Raw genomic sequence first — 19,179 nt, 5'->3', positions numbered from 1 at the left:
GCTCACACCTGTAATCCCAGCACTTTGTGTTTTTTTGTTTGCTTGTTTTTGTTTTTGTTTTTTTGAGATGGAGTCTTGCTCTGTTGCCCAGGGTGGAGTGCAGTGGCACGACCTCGGCTCACTGCAGCCTCCACCTCCCGGTTCAAGCAATTCTCCTGCCTCAGCCTCCTGAGTAGCTGGGACTAAAGACATGCGCCACCACACCTGGCTAATTTTTGTATTTTTAGTAGAGATGGGGTTTCACCATGTTGGCCAGGATGGTCTTGATCTCCTGACCTTGTGATCTGCCTGCCTCAGCCTCCCAAAGTGCTGGGATTACAGGTGTAAGCCACTGCCCCCGGTCAATCCCAGCACTTTGGAAGGCTGAGGCAGGCAGATCATTTGAGCCTAGGAGTTTGAGGTCAGCCTGGGCAACATGGCAAAACCCCATCTCTACAAGAAATAAAAAAATTAACTGGGTGTAGTGGTGCACACCTGTAGTCCTAGCTACTGGGGGACTGAGGTAGGGGAATCACTTGGACCTAGGAGGTCAAAGCTGCAGCGAGCTGTGATTGCACCACTCGACTCTAGTCTGGGTGGCAGGGTGAGACTTTGTCTCAAAAACAACTTAAGTAAATTTAAAACAATGAAGTGGCCAGTTGCGGTGGCTCATGCCTATAATCCCAGCACCTTGGGAGGCCTAGATGGGAGGATCACTTGAGCTCAGGAGTTCAAGACCAGCCTGGTCAACATGGTGAAACCCCATCTCTACTAAAAATACAAAAAATTACCAGGGTGTGGTGGCTTGTGCCTGTAGTCTCAGCTCCTTGGGAGGCTGAGGCAGGAGAATTGCTTGAACCTGGGAGGCAGAGGTTGCAGTGATCCTAGATTGTGAGACTGCACTCCAGCCTGGGTGACAGAGCAAGACTCTGTCTCAAAAACAAACAAACAAACAAAGTACTGATACATGCTACAACATGGATGAACCTTAAAAACATAATGCTAAATGAAAGAAGTTACAAAAGAACACATCCTGTATGATTCAATTTATAAAAAATGTCCAGAACAGGTGTATCTATAGTGACTAAAAGCAATTACTGGTTTCCCAGGGCGGCGATTGGTGGGGGAAATGAGGAGTGGCTGCTGCTAATGGGTATGAGGGTTTCTTTTTGGGGTGATGAAAATGTTCTAAAATTGATCATGGTGATGGTTGCACAATTCTGTGATACACTAAAAATCATTTAATTGTACGCTTTGAGTGAATTGTATGGCATGTGAATTATAGCTCAATAAAATTGCTATTGAAAAAGGAGGATGCGAACAAACTGGATCTCAGAATGAAAACAGGCTGTGAAACCACATCCCAGGCAGAAAAGCTGAAGAAGGCAGGAATACAACAGAAAGGTTCCCAGGGAGAAGCCACCTACAGATATGTGGAGGGCTGTCAAGTCTACTCCTCTGTCTGGACTGCACATTCCGCACCCCCATACATACCCAATAACTCCTATGCACCTTCACAGTTCAGCTTTCCCATCACCTCCCAGGGAAGCCTCCCCTGCCTCCCTCCACCTTCATCTCTGCTGTCTACCTTCATAGCACCGCATTCCTTGCCTTCATCTCACTTCCATCCGTCGTGACATATTTATTTAATTATTGGATGACAGTCTGAGAACCTTGATAAATTACCAGCTCCATCAAGGGAGCCATTGGTTTTCACTCACCAGAACTTATCAATGTGCCTGGCAGATAGAAAGTGCTTAATAAGTATTTCTTGAATGAATGAATGAATGAATGAATGAATGAAACGTAAAAGCCAGAAACTACAAGCAGATCCTCTAAGAAACAAGCTTCTGAGAGTCTGAGCCATCTACAGATGCATGAGTGTCACTGTCCCTGCCTGCATGGGAACCGATGGATGACACGGGTGTCACAGAAGTACCAAAGGGAAAGGCAAATGAGGTGGTTTTTCCTTCTGTTTTAAAATCTCACAAACAGTTCACATACACTGGAAAAATCCTAAAAAGCAGATAAATAATCAAATCAAATCACCCATAATTTCTCGATCTCCTGACCTTGTGATCCGCCCGCCTCGGCCTCCCAAAGTGCTGGGATTACAGGCTTGAGCCACCGCGCCCAGCAACCCATAATTTCTCTACCATGTGATACCCCCAGTTCACCTGTAGCCTTCTGGAGTTGTGCTATGTAGCATTTCCTTATACAGACAAGAAATACTTGAATGAATGGGGAACTATGTGGCTCTTTGTATGTCTCACAGCCTTTAATCATAATTCACACTTCTTGGATGCTTAATCTGTGCCAGGCACCATGTTAAACACTTGACATGTATTTAATTCTCCTAAAACCCAGTGAGGCGGATACTTAGTAATTCACATTTCATATTATATAACACCCAGAAACTGGGTGTTCCAGGAATCACGTCATTTGCTTGAGGTCATAGACTAGTAAGTGGCAAGCCAGATTCCGATCCCAGCAAGCTGACTCCAGAAGCCAGCAGGGGTTCCGCAGATGTCGGCTGAATGAATCACTGAATTAATGAATGTGTGCTCAGCCACGCACACTAGGGAAAAACTGAGCTGCGCTTAACCAGTTAGTTGGCTGTTGTCTTTCAAATGCTCTAGAACCTCATTAATACCTTCACGGGTCACAATATCCTAAGGCTAAAAAAGGGACATCTTGATAACATAAGGAGCTTTCTTTGGCTCCAACTTCCCCCATCACTGGAGAGGTCTTCCTCAAGGGGGAGCCTCAAGCACCTCCTGGGATAAGGCTCTCCAAGGTCTCCCGTGTCCGAGCTTCTGTCATCCATGGAGTCATCCACAGGGCTCGCCCTTGCTGGCAGAGCCCCTGCTGGGCCACTCCCAGCCACTGCCTCCACACCGACTGCAGCCGATTGGCCCCTGCGGCCACTGTGATGCTGCCACATCCACTTTGGAGGTGCTGGTGCTACCTCTCCTGCTGGTACAGACACTGCCAGTGCTGCTGCCACCACCACCACGTGAGTGTCACCAACACTGCCAGCGCCAGGCTCACCGCCGCTGCCATGTCACTGGAGCCACCAACTCACAACACTGCAGGGCCAGCACAGTGGCAGGGAGGAGTGAAGCTCTGGGTGTTGATTGCTCAAGCCCCACTCAGTTTGAAGGCATTTGTAGGACAAACTGGGTGACAAGACGTCATGAAGTGCTCCAAACTGCCCCTCTTCTCCAAATGAAGCTTCATGCTGGACTATCTGGTGATGTCCAAGGGAGAGAGGACTTAGTGCCTCAGGTAAACAGATTCCCGGAAAGCCCCACTCATGTTCCCAAGACATCTCTAAATTCTCTGCGGTGGACGGTGCAAGCCAAATTGTGAGCTGCTTTCTGCCCCACCCTTCTCCTGCTGCATATAGATATGACCAATTGTGTTCCTTAGTTCTGCTGCTGGGAAGCTTACAGGCATTTGTGCATTAAGATTCAGTAAGACCTCGTGGTATGCATTTGTGATCCAACCTGACCCGACTTTGCCCTAGTTTCTTTTCAGTCCTGTTTCTCAAATGTATTGTTCTTATTATGTTGTTATACCTATGCCTGAAAGTCCCTTTTGAAATAAGACAGGCATTTATAAAATAAAAGGAAGAGCTGGAATAAGAACTTACGGATACACACTTTAAAAAGTTCATTTCCAAATGTAGTATGTTTCATCAGCGGTTTTTCTCTGCAGACTTCAAACAAGCAGGAAATCTTCACCAAATGACTTGGCAGTTTCAGGTGAAAAACAGAACTCTCAAAGAGTTTTACTGCATGTGAATTACAGAATGACTGTTCACCTCCTGGCCTGTGGTAGACAGGCAGTAAGGACATGGCTGCGAGGCATAGCCCTGGCAAAGATGGCATTCAGGACCCATAACCCTTCCTACCTCTCCATCTCCTTCAGCCCAGACTCCTTTTTTAAAGGGCACCCAGCTTCCTGCACTGTCCTGGGTGGGCCATAACAGATGAAGTCACGTTAAGATGTAAAGCTGTAACTCGATGCATGCTTCACAGTTAGGGGCCTTGCAGAACCCCAAAGGCAGGATCACCTATGTAATTTGCTGGGCCCAGCATGAAACAAAAATACAGGACCCCTCGTTCAAGGTATTAAGAATTTCAAGATGGTGACATGCAGGGCCTTGTGTGCCTGCACAGGTCACAAGTCCCAGTCGGTCCTGCATCAAGGACACACAAAGGCACACTTTAGAACATTACTTTTATATACACAACCACAAATTCTGGTTATTACGGAAGAACAATACATAGTTGCAAATATTTAAAAACAACAGAAAAGTTCAAGGACATTCTATCCTGGCAGAAACACTAGTTGCCTCAGCTCTGGGATTTGTATCACTTTGGTGCGAAAGTGTGAGAAACAATGTCTTAATTTTTACCATATTTCCATCCAAGCCTCCACATGCTGTCAGAGTGTTGCATTTTTAAGAGAGAAGTTTGGAAGGGGTGATCAGATTGCATATGCCAGATATCGATGGGCTGTGTCCCCACAGCCCAAATCTCTGTGTCCCCAAATCTCACCTTGAATTGTAATAACCCCCATGTGTCGAGGGCGGGGCCAGGTAGAGATAATTGAATCATGGGGGTGGTTCCCCCATACTGTTCCCATGGTAGTGAGTAAGTCTCATGAGATACGATGGTTTTATAGATGGGAGTTCCCCTGCACAAGCTCTCTTTCCTGCCGCCATGTAAAAAGTGCCTTTGCTCTTCCTTCATCTTCCCCCATGATTGTGAGGCCTCCCCAGCCATGTGGAAGTGTGAGTCCATTAAACCTCTTTCCTGTATAAATTACCCAGTCTCCTGTATGTCTTTATTAGCAGCACGAGAACAGACCAACGGATACCACAGCAAAGCAGGAAGGGGTAAGACAGCCATGGGCATAAGAGGTTCTCAAAGGATGGGTAGGATTTGGCAAGGCCAGGAGGAAGGGTTCCAGGAAGGGGAGCCAAGGCGCAGAGAGAGGAGCAAGGAGCAGAACCGGTGAGGGGGCAGGAAAAGGGTCACCCACCAGGCCAGGTGGGGCGACCTCACCGAGGGTCACTGAGTTACTTCAGAAAAATACATAAGAACCCTTTTAAAGTTCTAGAATCTGATTTTAAAACAGATTTTATGTTCATATAGGGTAAAATAAATGTGACTCACTCAATGTCAAATGGGCACTTGTATATAAATGACACATGAACTTTCTCCCTCTACAAGCAACAGCATCAGAATAGAATCCAAAGGGTACGCAGGAGGACTGACAGCTTGAATTCTCTTAGTGAACCGTCATCCAGCTCTCCAAATCTCGTGGCTGCCTCTGAGCTCTAGCAGAGCCTTTTGGGTTTGTGCCAAGGCCATTCTCAGTGTAGGGTCATTAGTCAGTCTTACTCTAAACATACTGCCCAGCACATTCCGGGAGGGCGTTATGGGCACTGGTGGGCGCTCCTGGCAAAGAACAAAACTCATGTTCACCACCATTAACAAGCTCAGCCTACAGGGACTGAATGATGAGGAATCACACAAGAACAAAATAGGACTTGTCATCTTCCTACCTGAGACAACACACATGGAAAAACTCAAGAACACTATTCTAGCTATTCTAGCCAGGCATCCGCCTCCTCTAATGGGCTTTCTGACTTAAATGTACCATGACACACACCATGGCAGAACTTTAAGAGCTTAGAGGTTTGTCTTTAGAAACATGTAGGCCAAGATACATGCTATCATCTACTTTACAAGGAATATAGATTAACAGAGAATTTAAAGTCAGAGAAACCAAGTAACACACGTATATTCCTCCAGACTGCAGCTGATTCTTTCTCCTCCTGCCTCTCTTGCCGTCTTTATATAGAAAATATGTTAATTTATGCACACATGTACATATTATGTTAATTTATGTGCATAGATGTGTATATGTGTATGTATATGTTACATATGTATATTAAATATGCATATACGGGCTGGTTGTGGTGGCTCACATCTGTAATCCCACCACTTTGGGAGCGAAGGTGGGTGGATTACTTGAGCCTAGGAGTTTGAGAACCAGGCAACATGGTGAAACCCCGTCTCTACAAAAAATACAAAAATTAGCCAGGCGTGGTGGTGCATGCCTGTAGTCCTAGCTACTTGGGAGGCTGAGCTGGGAGGACCCCTTGAGCCCAGGAGGTCAAGGCTGCAGTAAACCGTGATCACCCCACTGCACTCCAGCATGGGGGACGGAGCAAGACCCTGTCTCAAAACAAAATGCAATATATGTACATATATAAAAGATATATAAAAACCTATCTAAATATGCATATAAGTATATACATATATATAAAGAGCAAAAGGGCCAGGGAGAGCATATGTGCATATATACATATATATTAATATATACTACAGTACAATTCAATTCCATCTTATTAAACCCAGTCAGCACTTAAAGAGTCTCTCACATGTGCTGGCCCAAGGATAAGCACTAGAACACAAAGTTATGAGTGTCACCAACCTCAAGGAGCTCACCATCTAGAGAAGACACACTGAAAACTGAAATGCCCCTCCTATCACCATGGTGGCTATTTATAATGGAAGGTAGTTGGTTTGGTGGTTCTATATTCATGGCGGCCAATAATGTGGGTTGAGTCATGCTGGCTGGGTTCAGGACCCAGCTTCACCACTTTGAAACTGTATGACATCCAACGTGCAACTTGAGCTGCAGGGTCCTTGTTGGTAAAATAAATACAGTCATGCACTGCACGATGACATTTTGGTCAACGACAGACCACATATATGACTGTGGTCCCATAAGATTATAATATTGTATCTTTACTGTACCTTTTCTATGTTTAGATATACAAGTACTTGCCACTGTGTTACAACTGCCTACAGCTTCAGTATAGTAACATGCTGTACAGGTCTGTAGCTTAGAAGCAGCAGGCTATCCCGCATATAATAGCTTAGGTGTGTGGTAGGCTATCCCATCTAGGTTTATGGAAGTACACTGTATGATGTTCACACAATGATGAAATTGCTTAATAATGAATTTCTCAGAACATATCCCTGTCATTAAGCAATGCATGACTGTATCTACAATAACGGCCTCTTCATAGGGTGGCAGGACTTAAATGATCTAACAAGTGAAAGCAATTACACTTACTGGAACCAAAAGGCATTCAATAAAAGGACACCATCATTGTTAGCAGCACTGCTGTTATTGACAGGAACATCAAGTTCGACAGTGGGGGGCACACAAGAGAAAAAGATCACTCTAACTTGGGAGGTGTCAGGAGAAGTTTGTGGAGGTGGTGACATGGAGTTGAATCTTTCCTAATAGCATGTGTTTGGCAGGGGAACAAAAGGAAGAAAAGGCATTCCTTCCAAGGATAGGAAAGGTTTATTCAAAGGCCCTGTGGCACGAAACACCCTACCACGTCTGGAGGACGGTCAGCAGATCAGCACAACCAGAGTGAGGGTTCAAGGTCAAAGAGAAGCCAGAGCCAGATCTCGAAGGGCCACCAAAAAGCCCTTAACAATGGAGTAACAAAATCAAATTGTCCTTTGAGAAGGGTTAGGCCATATTCAACTGAACATAATTTCACCTTTCCAGGGTCACCATCGTGATAATCAGCTATCACGAATACTACTGGAGTATATCAATGCCACAAAACAGAAAACCGGTAATTCACATGTCCTTTCCTCTGTTCACAAGTCTTCAAAAGGTTTTTTGTTTTATCCACTAATTGGCTTATTTTTCCAAAATGATTTAGTTGCTGAGGAAGGTTTTCTTTACCACTAATCTCCTCCAGAATGATTTTAAAATACTCATCTTACTAACCGTAAGGAAAATCTTAAGTGGTCACTTTTTAGCACTCAAAAAGGCCGCATGACAACAGTTCACCCTCAAAGTGCTCAAACATCCATTGTAGCTGTGTGGACCAGGCCTCCGAGTCGGAGATGAGTGTGGGAGGCATGGACCAGATAGGCGTTGGAAACGGAAATAGAAATGAGAGCTCAGAATAAAAGCAGTGTGAGTAAACAACAGTGTGCAGGAGTAGCAAGAAAGACAAAGAAGGTCACCAAAGAGGAAAAAGAATGCGTGATACGGTCTGAAAGGGACAGACAAAACAGGATAGGACAAAAATGCAAAGGGATTTTTTTTTTTTTTTTTTTTTTTTTTTTTTTTGAGACAGAGTCTTGCTCGGTTGCCAGGCTGGAGTGCAGTGACACGAACTTGGTTCACTACAACCTCCGCCTCCCCAGTTCAAGCGATTCTCCTGCCTCAGCCTCCCGACTAGCTGGGACTACAGGCATGTGCCACCACACCCAGCTAATCTTTGTATTTTTAGTAGAGACGAGGTTTCACCATGTTGGCCAGGATGGTCTCGATCTCTTGACCTCGTGATCCGCCCACCTTAGCCTCCCAAAGTGCTGGGATTACAGGCGTGAGCCACCGCGCCCAGCTGCAAAGGGTCTTTTCAGGGAAGTCAGTGGCAGAAGAGGTCTGAAAAAGTTTGGGACAGTCAACTAAACAGTTTTGAATACCTCTAGATCAATTTGCTCATTCATCATTCAGGAGGTCAGCCTATTAGTCAATTCTATTAATTCTTTTTCAAATATGTCCTGTGCACCTTCCATGCAAGGTGCTGAAGATTCAGAGCTGAATGAGCGTCCAGTCTCTGTCTTCACTCAGTAGCTCACCTGCTATCAGGCCGAAAAAATAACTTGGCATGCATGGACTCCAACCTTCGAGAACTCATGACAGCACGGAGAGAATTCACTGCCATTGGCCACCTGAGATATGCCAGGTATTGTCCTAGGTGTGCTCACTTATGCCGTCTTTCTTAATCTAACCTTCCTTTGATAAAATCAACAGGCATCAACAATCTGTTTTGCTGGCCCCCATTTTCACTGTTCCATATTAGAGAAAACAGAGGCAGCGGGTGGCAAAGAGGTCACGGAAAGGAAGCTGAAAAACCAAAGTTTCAGATGCCCTTTGTTTTAGACACCCCTCATTTCCAGAACTAAAATGAGGTTTTAGACACCCCTCATTTCCAGACCTAAGGATTGGGTCTGAGATTTTCATAAAACAAACATTGCTTTTCCCTGTTCACTTTTTCCCTTTAGTTTAACACAACATGGGCCGCAAATGCCCATGGATTAATTCTGTCATTCCTTGGCTAACAGGCCCATAACATGTTCCATCTGTTCACGTGCGTTTGTGTGTGCTCAAGTGGTGGTGCGTCCAATTCAGACACAACTAGGGAGTACCGTCATCCCTGCAGGAACTGCCAGTTCGTCAGATCCAAATCCTGGACACAGATGTCCTGTCATTGCCACAGGACTGCTTCTTTGTGTGGTAGCTGCTGCAGTCTGGGGGAGCTGAGAATTAATGGTATTTTGCTTAAGTCGTTAAAAACAAAACAAAACAAAACAACAAGATAATCATGTCAACCCATAACGTGGAACTACAACTTAGCAAGCATTTTATGGTCAACGGAGAAGCTCAAAGAACATAATAGAAATAGTTAAGGCAAGCATGAAAAAGAGCAAAATCTCAACCAATCACTCTTTGTTTCTCAGACAATAATTTTTCTCCTGAAAAACCAATTCAGATCAATAAATTTATTTATTGAGCACCTACTATGTGACAGGTACTGTTGATCCCACTGAATATTACAGAATTTGTTTTCACTACAGTCTTTTATTCTTTCCAATATTGAAAGCATTGATTGGGATGCTTTCATGGTTTTCTCCTTAAGCAATTTTATTATTATGTCTTCAGAAGTTTAACACTTTCAGGACTACACAGTTTTCTGCATTTTTGTTTTGTTTTGTTTTGTTTTGTTCTTACTGTTGTTTTTCACCTAAAGCATTCCCTTTCTTTTCCTACTCTCTGATTTTTACGGAGGAAAAAAAGTCTGGCATCTGGGGTCTGAGACCACTCGAAACGTCTGGACTGGGGATTGCTAATGGCCTCCCAGAGATAACCCAAATTGCTGATTTAGCGAAGCCCATTCTTGACCTTGACACAAGACAAGACAGGCAAAGGGGAAGGACTTGGGAGGCCGCAATAAAAGAAAAAGGATCATACAAGCGCTCAGATCTTGCCAGGCCCCTCCCGCATTCAGCAAACACCTGGCTGAGTTGGAAAACATGACCAGCCCAACCTTCCTATTGGCTGCAATTGAAGCTGTCAGTTCTCGGCTTGTCACCGGTTGCACTGGGAGGCCTCAGGCAGCCACAAGAGCCCTAATTAGGCAGAAATGACACTTCTACAACTGACCTGCCAGGACCTTTGGCAAACCATTTAACATCATTAGTTAACATGTTTTAAAAGTGTGAATGTAAATGAACAGCCAGTGGCTTTCAATGGAGTTTGTCGGTGGCATCTCCCCCTCCCTTTCTCAGTCTTTCTCTTTTTACATGAATAGTCCACTTGTTTTCTCCAGAATTGGAGGGAGGCACCGAAGAAGAAGGAGGAAGAGGACCAGTCCTCTGAGAGGAGAGACATGTTAAGGCAAAAACAAGCCCAGAAGAGCGAGAGGCCATCTCTTCCTGCCTTTGTATGGGCCCTCACAGAGCCAATCTCCCAGGGCCACCAGAGCAGGGCAGGAAGACAGCATGAAGCCGGCAGGCTAGACGGATGCCAGGTCCATGATCTGTGCGTGTGAGTGTGGCCAGCGACGATTCTAGGCTTTGGATAGGTGGGAAACGAATTTGTTTTCTGACTCAAGGGTGCCTCTGAAATTCTCTCAAACCTCTTCCCACTTCCTGGTGTTCTGAATAAGCAGGTTTTGCAGCAGTGGTTTGGCAAACATCTTACATGTGCAGAAGTTTAAACATCCCAGTTTTAAACGTACCTAGTCCCTCTCGAGAGGAATGAGGTCTGGGGTAGTTATTTCAGAGGCCAGTTTGATACTTACACACATTAGTTCATTTCCTACCTGAAGCGGCTATTTCCCACCTTGAATCACACTTCATTTTGTTCTTTGCTTTACACCCACAGAATCCGTACACGCCAACACTCTCCATCTGTAGGAGGGGGGAAAGAGTTGCACTGTGAAAATGTCGCTTTGTTTCCATGTCGCTCTTAAGTCGCGTACTCGTGCTGGCTGACAGTTTGAAGAGGCAGTACCCGACAGGAGGGAAGCAAAGATTTAGGTGGGCACAGAGGAGCTGGGTCCCTGGCAGGCCTGTGCACTTACCACCCACTTGTTGTGTGGCCTTGGGCAAGGTGCTTAGCCCTGAGTCTCAGATGTTTTCATCTGCAAGACAGAGATAATGCCTTACTACATCAAGAAAGAAAAAAATAGATGGAAAATCACAAAAACTGGGAAGCGCTGTGTGCATGTAAGGAGTCGTGGAGAGACAAGAGCTGCCAAAACTGAGGAACCAGGCCCGGTTCTCTCTCTATTTACCTTGGAGAGATGACACTGAGACTCTGTCCTCTGGTTCCCCAAGGCAAACTTGATGGAGCCAATATACCACCAGCCCATCCCAGGGTACTCCCCGTCCTCTCCTTCCACTCCTGCTTATTCTTAAAAGGGCTGTAGATATTACAAACACAAGCGCCTGGGTGTAAAACAGATTCCCAGAACCCACAGTTATATTAGCTGTTCATTCCCTCTGCTGGGTCCTAAACAGTACAGGGGAAAAGCATGTCTTGTTCATCTGTGGATTTCTAGAAGCCCTGCGAACACTGGTGGGTACACAGTAGATGCACAGTACATGTTTACTACTTGGAATGCAATACTGCAGCATCCACACACGTGCTGAAAGCAGTCAGGAGTGTGTGTATTTTACAACGGTAGCACAGATCCTAAATTTGGAGAGCTTTACTCATCCCTGAATTAAAGATGAGTAAAATCAAGCAGGCGGTGTGTGGTGGAGAATGCCTGTGGGTAGTCACGAGAGAGGAGCGAAAGAAAACAATCTTAGTTTGGGGCAGAAAGACAGTGAAAATGCTGGAAAATGTCCTTAATAACAGTAAATGGGGAAAGAGAAAACGACTCATCATGATGAGGCATTTAGTGCTTTTAAGCTAAATACCTCAGCATATTAAGCAAATAGAGCAAAGCCAGCTAGAAGATGTCAGCAAATTGAACCGAACAGTGCTCAGAAAGCCCATAGGAGGTGTCTGTTTTTGACCCCTTTTCCCATCACATGCCTGGGCCCAGGCTGGTTGTTTAGTGTTGCCTCTCCTCTCCAGCTGCGGAGCTTATTGAAAAGCTCTTGCTCCCTGCCTGGTTTTGGCACATTTTCTGCAGGTGCCTCCTACTGCGGCCACAATGGGCTGCTAGGGAGGTTTAGACCTGTCAACAGCTACAGGGGAGGGGGTGGCAGTGGTGGAGGGAGCGCAGTCATTGTCTTAAAGGGCCAGTGACATTGTGTGCCGCCACGGAGCCTGCAGCACTGGCACCTGCTAATGAGATGAACCCTTTCTCCCACTCTCTTTCTCTCTTTAATGATTTAACTAGATCGCTTTGGTTCCTTTCTGGAAGGGGAATTGCTCCATTGATCATATAAAGTAATTGCCTGTAAAACATTGCTCTGCAACAACTACTACTTCCCTGGCTGAAAATGTCACAGCAATTGAAAAGCTCTTAGACCCGTTCGAGAATGAGGTTGCAGAAGAGAACAGTCTTTGCATACATCCCCAAGTATGTGTGTGTTCCTGGAGTGACAAATTTTTGGTGTGACTGGTGGATTTTTAAGACAGAGAATTTCTTCCCTGCTGTATGGTATGATTTTTGTGTGAGGTTGTGGTAAACTAACCGAACACACACAGACACATACACACACTCCTTCAACCCTAAAATTACATCTATACATTCAGAGAAAGAAATTCTTTTCTTCATCACCCATGCCATTCTTCTCTGAGAGACCATGAATTTGGAGGGACACCCATTAGGTCCAGTGTGATTTGGGGAAGGGTCTTCGTTTCTCCTTACAGAAGTAGACACTATCTTTATCTAGGAGGTAGCAGGGGCCTTGGTTTGGGAAGGAGGAATTGATGCCTTAATTGTTTACGATTTGCTGATTTTTCAGACCTGTCACTTGGCGGCGGCAGTGACACACTGTGGGAATGGGGACCACACACTGAAGGAGTTTTCATAAATAGCTTTATTAAATAGTCATTGCCACACCAATGTGAAGGAGTAATTCACCTGAGGATAAATCTCTTTGTCACAGGCATGAACCTGCCAACAAAATAAAAACTGTTAGTGATGGTTTCATTTTCCTCCGACAGGTGAAAGCGTAAGTTTATATCTAAATCGGAAAGAAACCTTTTTCAATTCAGTTGGTGGGAAGGGCCACTTATGACACGCCATGTTGCCCACTACCAATCTGGGAACAAAGCTCAGGTGAATCACCTGTCATCAGGATAAGTCATGGATATGGTTCTTCTAGCTGATGAAATAAAGGCAGTAGACATGCCTATTACTGCACTTTTATAAAAAGGCAAAAACATCTGCCCACTTACTGACAAAGAGCACAGAAAACTGAGCTACAAAACAAGACCATTTATGGCAATAAATCTGAAAAAGCTGTAGAACTTTGTGCAGCTAAACCCTCTGAAAGGTCATGGTTCCACAGCTGAACATATGTGCAGTATTTTTTTTTCTTAGAATTTAGAGACTGGAGATTTTAGATTTTAAAATATTTTAATACTATCAGAAAATACATGATATCCAGCTAGGGCAATAACACATACTATACCAAAATACACTGTATATAATAAAAGGTATTTTCCTACCGATAATAAAAGGTATTTTTATCTACCTATTTAGTAAAAAGAACGCAAAAAACTTCTTTAAATCTAAGCTCATTAAATAAACTGATTCTCTAATATGAAGAATCATGCTGACAGTCTTTTAATCAGGAATTTAAGTGTGTTTCTATTTGCTCATACTGACAGGGTTTTTTTAAAAAAAAATTTTGTCTGTAAAGTGACACATATAATTAGATGTTTAATTTAATAACATAGAACTAAATAACATATGAAACTAATAACCCCAAAAGTTCTGCCTGGGCTCCGAGTCCCTTAAGGAAAAACAAAGATTTATATACTGTGATGGGAAATAGATAGTAAGTGGCAAATTACACCATATGACAATTTCTAGTAACTTTGCCTATTTGATCAGTGGTCAAGGCAGAGGAAAGGGGGTTGAATTAAGCCCCTGCATCCAAGAAGAGAACAGCTTGGACTATTGAGGCTGGAAACAGAAACCCCATTCGTACAGAGAAGCACAGCAAGCTAGGGTGTGATGGGAAGGCCTGGGAGGTGGCATTCTGCGTGGGAGGGAGGTGGGGGTGGTGGGCCTGCTGCTGGTCCTCAGGCTGAGTGTCCTCTGCATGAACTCCCAGAGTGAGAGCGTGTGTGGACAGTTTTAACACCATTTCACCATATTTCTGGAGGGGGGAAAAAACTGAACATTTGAAGTGGAGAAAAACAAGCCAAACAAACACATCATCAGTAGAATGAATGTCAAATCTGACAGCAGCCACAGGACTGGTTTCACTTCTGCATGCCCCTTTTTGGTTTATTTGTACATGATGCAAGAAGTCTGTCTAGAATTCCAAAGTTCAGAGGCAACAAAATTATGCTTTACATCTTATTCTTCACATGGATCTCCACTGCACATTTTAAACCATCCGACTTCACAAGGTACAATTTAACCTTTAGTTAAGTTTGTCTTAACTTCATATAAAAGAGGGTTTGTAAAGATGCTGGGGCTTGCATTCAAAAACTAAAAGACTGCATTTTTTTAAATGTTGCCTTATTCCTCTGTCAAGGCACAGCCGGTTAAATGCACAGAGAGATGAGAATTATAACCCGGGCTAAAATGTGATTGTTCTGAGCAGTAACTGCTAAATTCTTCATAAATCAGTTTTCTCAACTTATTTCTGTAGTGAGAGCCACACGCACTTCAACCTGAGCACCTTAGGTGCTTAGTAAATCCATGTGTTTACATTTGTCAATATGTATTTCATCCACTGAAAGTTAACACACAGAAGTGTAAGGTCCTTTATACTTTAATAAAAAGTTAACAGTCAGGCCAGTGGGTAACACGGCCTGTTGAAATGTTTGTATTCAATACATAAGGTGAACATACTTTCACAGTTGGAAAATGATATCAATCTGAACTTTGTTTTATAGCTCCTGAATTAATATAGAACTACTGGCTAAGGAAAGAAACAGATTAGTATGCACAAGTTCATTCTAAAGGAACATTTCAACCGCAGTGTTTAGGATCAAGTCAGACATTACTGAAACTACATGAGCACAGCCTTCACTCCCCTCCCCGACGAAGAGCCTAGCTCTACTGTGCTGTTTCCTACAATGTTCTTAGAATTACGTGCTGCAAAGTTTCCTCAAAAGTCACAAAGCACTAAGTAGCCAAAGGAGTCTTCCCATACCCTTGTTTTTCTCAGTTTGACAGGGATCACAGCTCCATTCCTCCAATAATATCCATCCAAAGTCACAGCTTATTTAAAAATACCCCATTGAAAGAGATGAACTTTAGTAATCAACACAAGTATGACTGATTCCAAAGGACTTCGTAGATGCCTACTGTAAAAAAAAAAAAAACAAAAAAAAAAACCCCTAAAATCTCACCGACACATTTTGTCAAAAATAGATGAGACAGGACAGCATGACGTGTATAATCTTAAAGTCTCAATTTGGAAGCAAGGTGGGTCTATCATAAACATAGTAATCATATGGACTGATCCCGATGTGGCAGCTGAGCCTTAACCCCAGAGGGTACAGACGTGTGTGCAACGTTTGATGTACCAGTCAGGGTCTAGTTTTGTGCCAAGGTTAGTGCCTTTTTTTTTTTCTTTAGTATTGGGGCTTGAAAGAATGTGAAAAGTCCAAGGCATGCCCCTAGTGAATTGGGGTTGAACTCAAGACAGCATACACACGGACGGGAAAGTCAGTTCTTTTTAGTTAAAAACAAAACACACGGTGATTTTTTGTTGTTATTGTTGTTCTCATATAATATATAATATTTGGAGATAAAGTCTCTTGCAAATATAAATTAAAAAGAGTTCCTGTTTTGAGTCCATTTTGACTGCATATCCTGTTTTGCAGATTTATAATTATCTCTGAAAAAGACAACTAATTTTCCAACATTCGGTTTACAAGAAGTATACAAAAATTACTAATTGAACAGAAAATTTTTTTCTTGCAGTTATTAATTTCTTGGTTTAGAATTCGAAATGGCCGTGTTTTCAGTAAACTAATAAATGATGATACATAGGAAAACATTCATTCTAAAGCTATACATTGATAAAGATACATTTTATTTATTTCAAATATTCTTTAAAATAAAAGTTCTAGCCCTTTGTTTTTACCCTAAAAAAAAAGTCTTTGATTTTGTATTTGATTCTGTATTCTCAAAATCAGCACAGAAACTGTATTTTTCCTATCAGCTTAGCTATAAAAAACAGAAAGCATTTATGATTAGGCAACCAAAGTTCAGTTAATAGGATCCACAGTTAATAGGAATCTCAACAAGTGTTGGCTGAGAATAATTTTACATCAAACAGACATTTGGCACTAGTTCCCTCAAACAGGAACTCTGCTTTTAACATGTTAGAGGTCGGAAAATTCTTTAGGAGGTACAGAGATCTAAGCTGAATTCAGATGGAATTCCTGCCTTGTGAGTGTTTCACTATCTTCTCCATTTTCAAGTTTCCCGAAAGTTTGTAAGACTACAGTACAAATATTTGGTTGTGACCTTTGGGAAGGATGACTACCTAGGATTGCTCAGTCATGTTTTAAATCAATCAGTTGTTCATAGATCAACTCCAATTTTCACAACAGTCTAACAGTAGCTGTTGAACAAGTGCAGCTCCCTCAGGGCACTTTGATAGCTCCGGTAAGGGCAGTGGAACAGAGTGAAGCCTGAGTTACTCACGCTGCTTTCCTTGGCCGTATCTCTAGGCGCACACACATACACACAAATGGGGATGAGGGCAGACACCCAGATACTTCTAATCCATACCTCACTTTTGCCTCAATTATTCATTTCAAGTGAAAGTAATTTCATACAACATTCTCCTAATACACACAACTCTTTATTCCATTCTGAGTACAACTGTGTGTTAGATACTCCCGCACTTTCCTATTCTTTCCTATCCCCCAACTGTAGCAGTTAAAATTGTAGCTCAGGCCAAAGACAAACATCATTAATAACATAATAAAAGCATTTCCATTTTAGAAATCATATTTCAGTCTTTGATCTTTACTAAACTTTTCTCCTTCAAGTATTAATAGAAACGTTTTTCTGATAAACAGATGCTGATCATCGGCAGTTTTATCTCTGTAATCTCTACCTAAGGTGTTGAATGCACAATCAGGAAATATAATAATTATATTATTTAATTAAAAACAGGATTAATCATACATTATCCCTTGTCAGCATTCAACACAATTCAATGTATTTTTTAACATCTGGTATAGAAATTTAACACATTTGAGATTCATTCACATACATCACCTTAAATAATTTTTGAAGTACATAGGGCTTCAATTATAATAATTTATAGATGTTTGTCATATACGCAAGAGAAGCAGTTAAATCAATACTGATAAATTTGCCTAAAATGATTTTATTTGCTAAAAAAATACTGAGAATTTACTCCTCCAAAATACAGTTCTTTGAAAAACAGTTCTCATTCTTCATTTGTGACTGTTATTTTTTTTTTTTAATACTCAAAGAACTGTGGTTCTAAAACTTCCTTGGGACAAAATAGCTGCCAATTCTAAAAGACAAAATTATGGCAGAAAAAGAGAAAACACTACCATAATGACAAAAAAAAAAAAAATCTACACTTTGCGAATAATTAATCTAAAGTCAAGTGCTAAGTTGACAACTTAATTTTTTTAATTCCCCAAATAATTTTTGAAGGTTTAACATTACCATAAGATTCATAACCAGGCCTGTAGAAATCATCAGTTATAAGGCAGAGGCAGTCCTTTGATTTTGCTAACAACGAACAGATAATTCCTCTTAAGCAGATTAACTTTAAGTACATTTTCAAGGAAGTTAAAATCCCCTTCAATCGGGTTCTCAAATTTAATTACAAAAGTCAAACAATATATTAATACTCATTCAAGTGCAGCCACAAAACAGGCACAGAACTCTCAGGGGCCAGGAAACAAATCCAATCGATATTTACAAGAGTCACAGAGAAAACATTTTTTTGCCATAACTTGATAAAACATCTAACTGGTCCTCTTAACTAGGATTCTTCCTCTCTCTTCTTTGCTGCCCCCTATGTGGAAAATACATTTAACATTTTCTTCATTCACAATAAGTACAATCATACTGTTTATTTTGCTATTTTTAGATTAATAAAAGAAGTACAAATTAGAAAACCTGGCCTTTTAAAGGTATTTTATATGTATTCCTTTTGCTTTATTAGCCCTGTAGATACGTTACAAAAATGCCTTTAAGCTGTAGCTACTTCTATAAAGTTAAAAAAATTATCTATTTAAAAATGGCAAAAGAGCTTGCTTAAAGAGTTTTGTTCGTTTGTTTGTCTGTTTGTTTTTGAGATGGAGTCTTGCTCTGTCGCCCAGGCACGATCTTGGCTTACTACAAACTCTGCCTCCCGGGTTCAAGCGATTCTCCTGCCTCAGCCTCCCAAGTAGCTGGGATTACAGGCACCCGCCACTGCGCCCAGCTAATCTTTGTGTTTTTAATAAAGTCAGGGTTTCACCATCTTGTCCAGGCTGATCTCAAACTCCTGACCTCGTGATCCACCTGCCTCAACCTCCCAAAGTGTTGAGATTACAGGTGTGAGCCACCACGCCCAGCCAGAGTTTCTTTGCTCTATCTTTTCCTTTTCTCTTTACTATATGAACTCACTGAATAATTGCCCTACTTCCAATTTCATTCTGCACATATAGAAACTGTGTGTCTATTCCCTGAAAAATACTAATTAAACTGCCAGAGGTAGCATCTCCAACAGCGTATTTTGGTCTTCAATGTCAAAGGCCTCTGAACAAATGACTGGAAGGCTCAATCTAAAATAGCCTTTGTCAGGATGCTAGCTTTGAACACTCACATTATGACTATGGCTCCCGCTTTCTATTTATCTGGGAAGCAAGAGAGAAACAACACAACTTTACAATCTTGCACAAATGCTAAAGGCTAAATTAAAAGTGATAGATCACCAGGAG

The 19,179-nt window shown here is 42.3% G+C and overlaps 1 protein-coding gene across 1 annotated transcript in view; it reads right to left on the bottom strand.

The window, feature by feature from the left end:
* Positions 1–19,179, bottom strand: part of HSPA12A (heat shock protein family A (Hsp70) member 12A) — a 184,022-nt gene that overhangs the window by 158,315 nt on the left and 6,528 nt on the right. Inside the window, exon 2 of the mRNA XM_033181583.1 lies at positions 10,928–11,015. Within this exon, the coding sequence (XP_033037474.1) occupies positions 10,928–11,015 (88 nt within the window). The remainder of the gene's footprint in view (positions 1–10,927; positions 11,016–19,179) is intronic.

Source organism: Trachypithecus francoisi, unplaced genomic scaffold (assembly GCF_009764315.1).
Source record: "Trachypithecus francoisi isolate TF-2019V2 unplaced genomic scaffold, Tfra_2.0 Contig01579, whole genome shotgun sequence".
Taxonomy (NCBI): Eukaryota; Metazoa; Chordata; class Mammalia; order Primates; family Cercopithecidae; genus Trachypithecus; species Trachypithecus francoisi.
The sequence above is the reverse complement of the archived record's forward strand: the minus strand, read 5'-3'. Positions and strand labels throughout refer to the sequence as shown.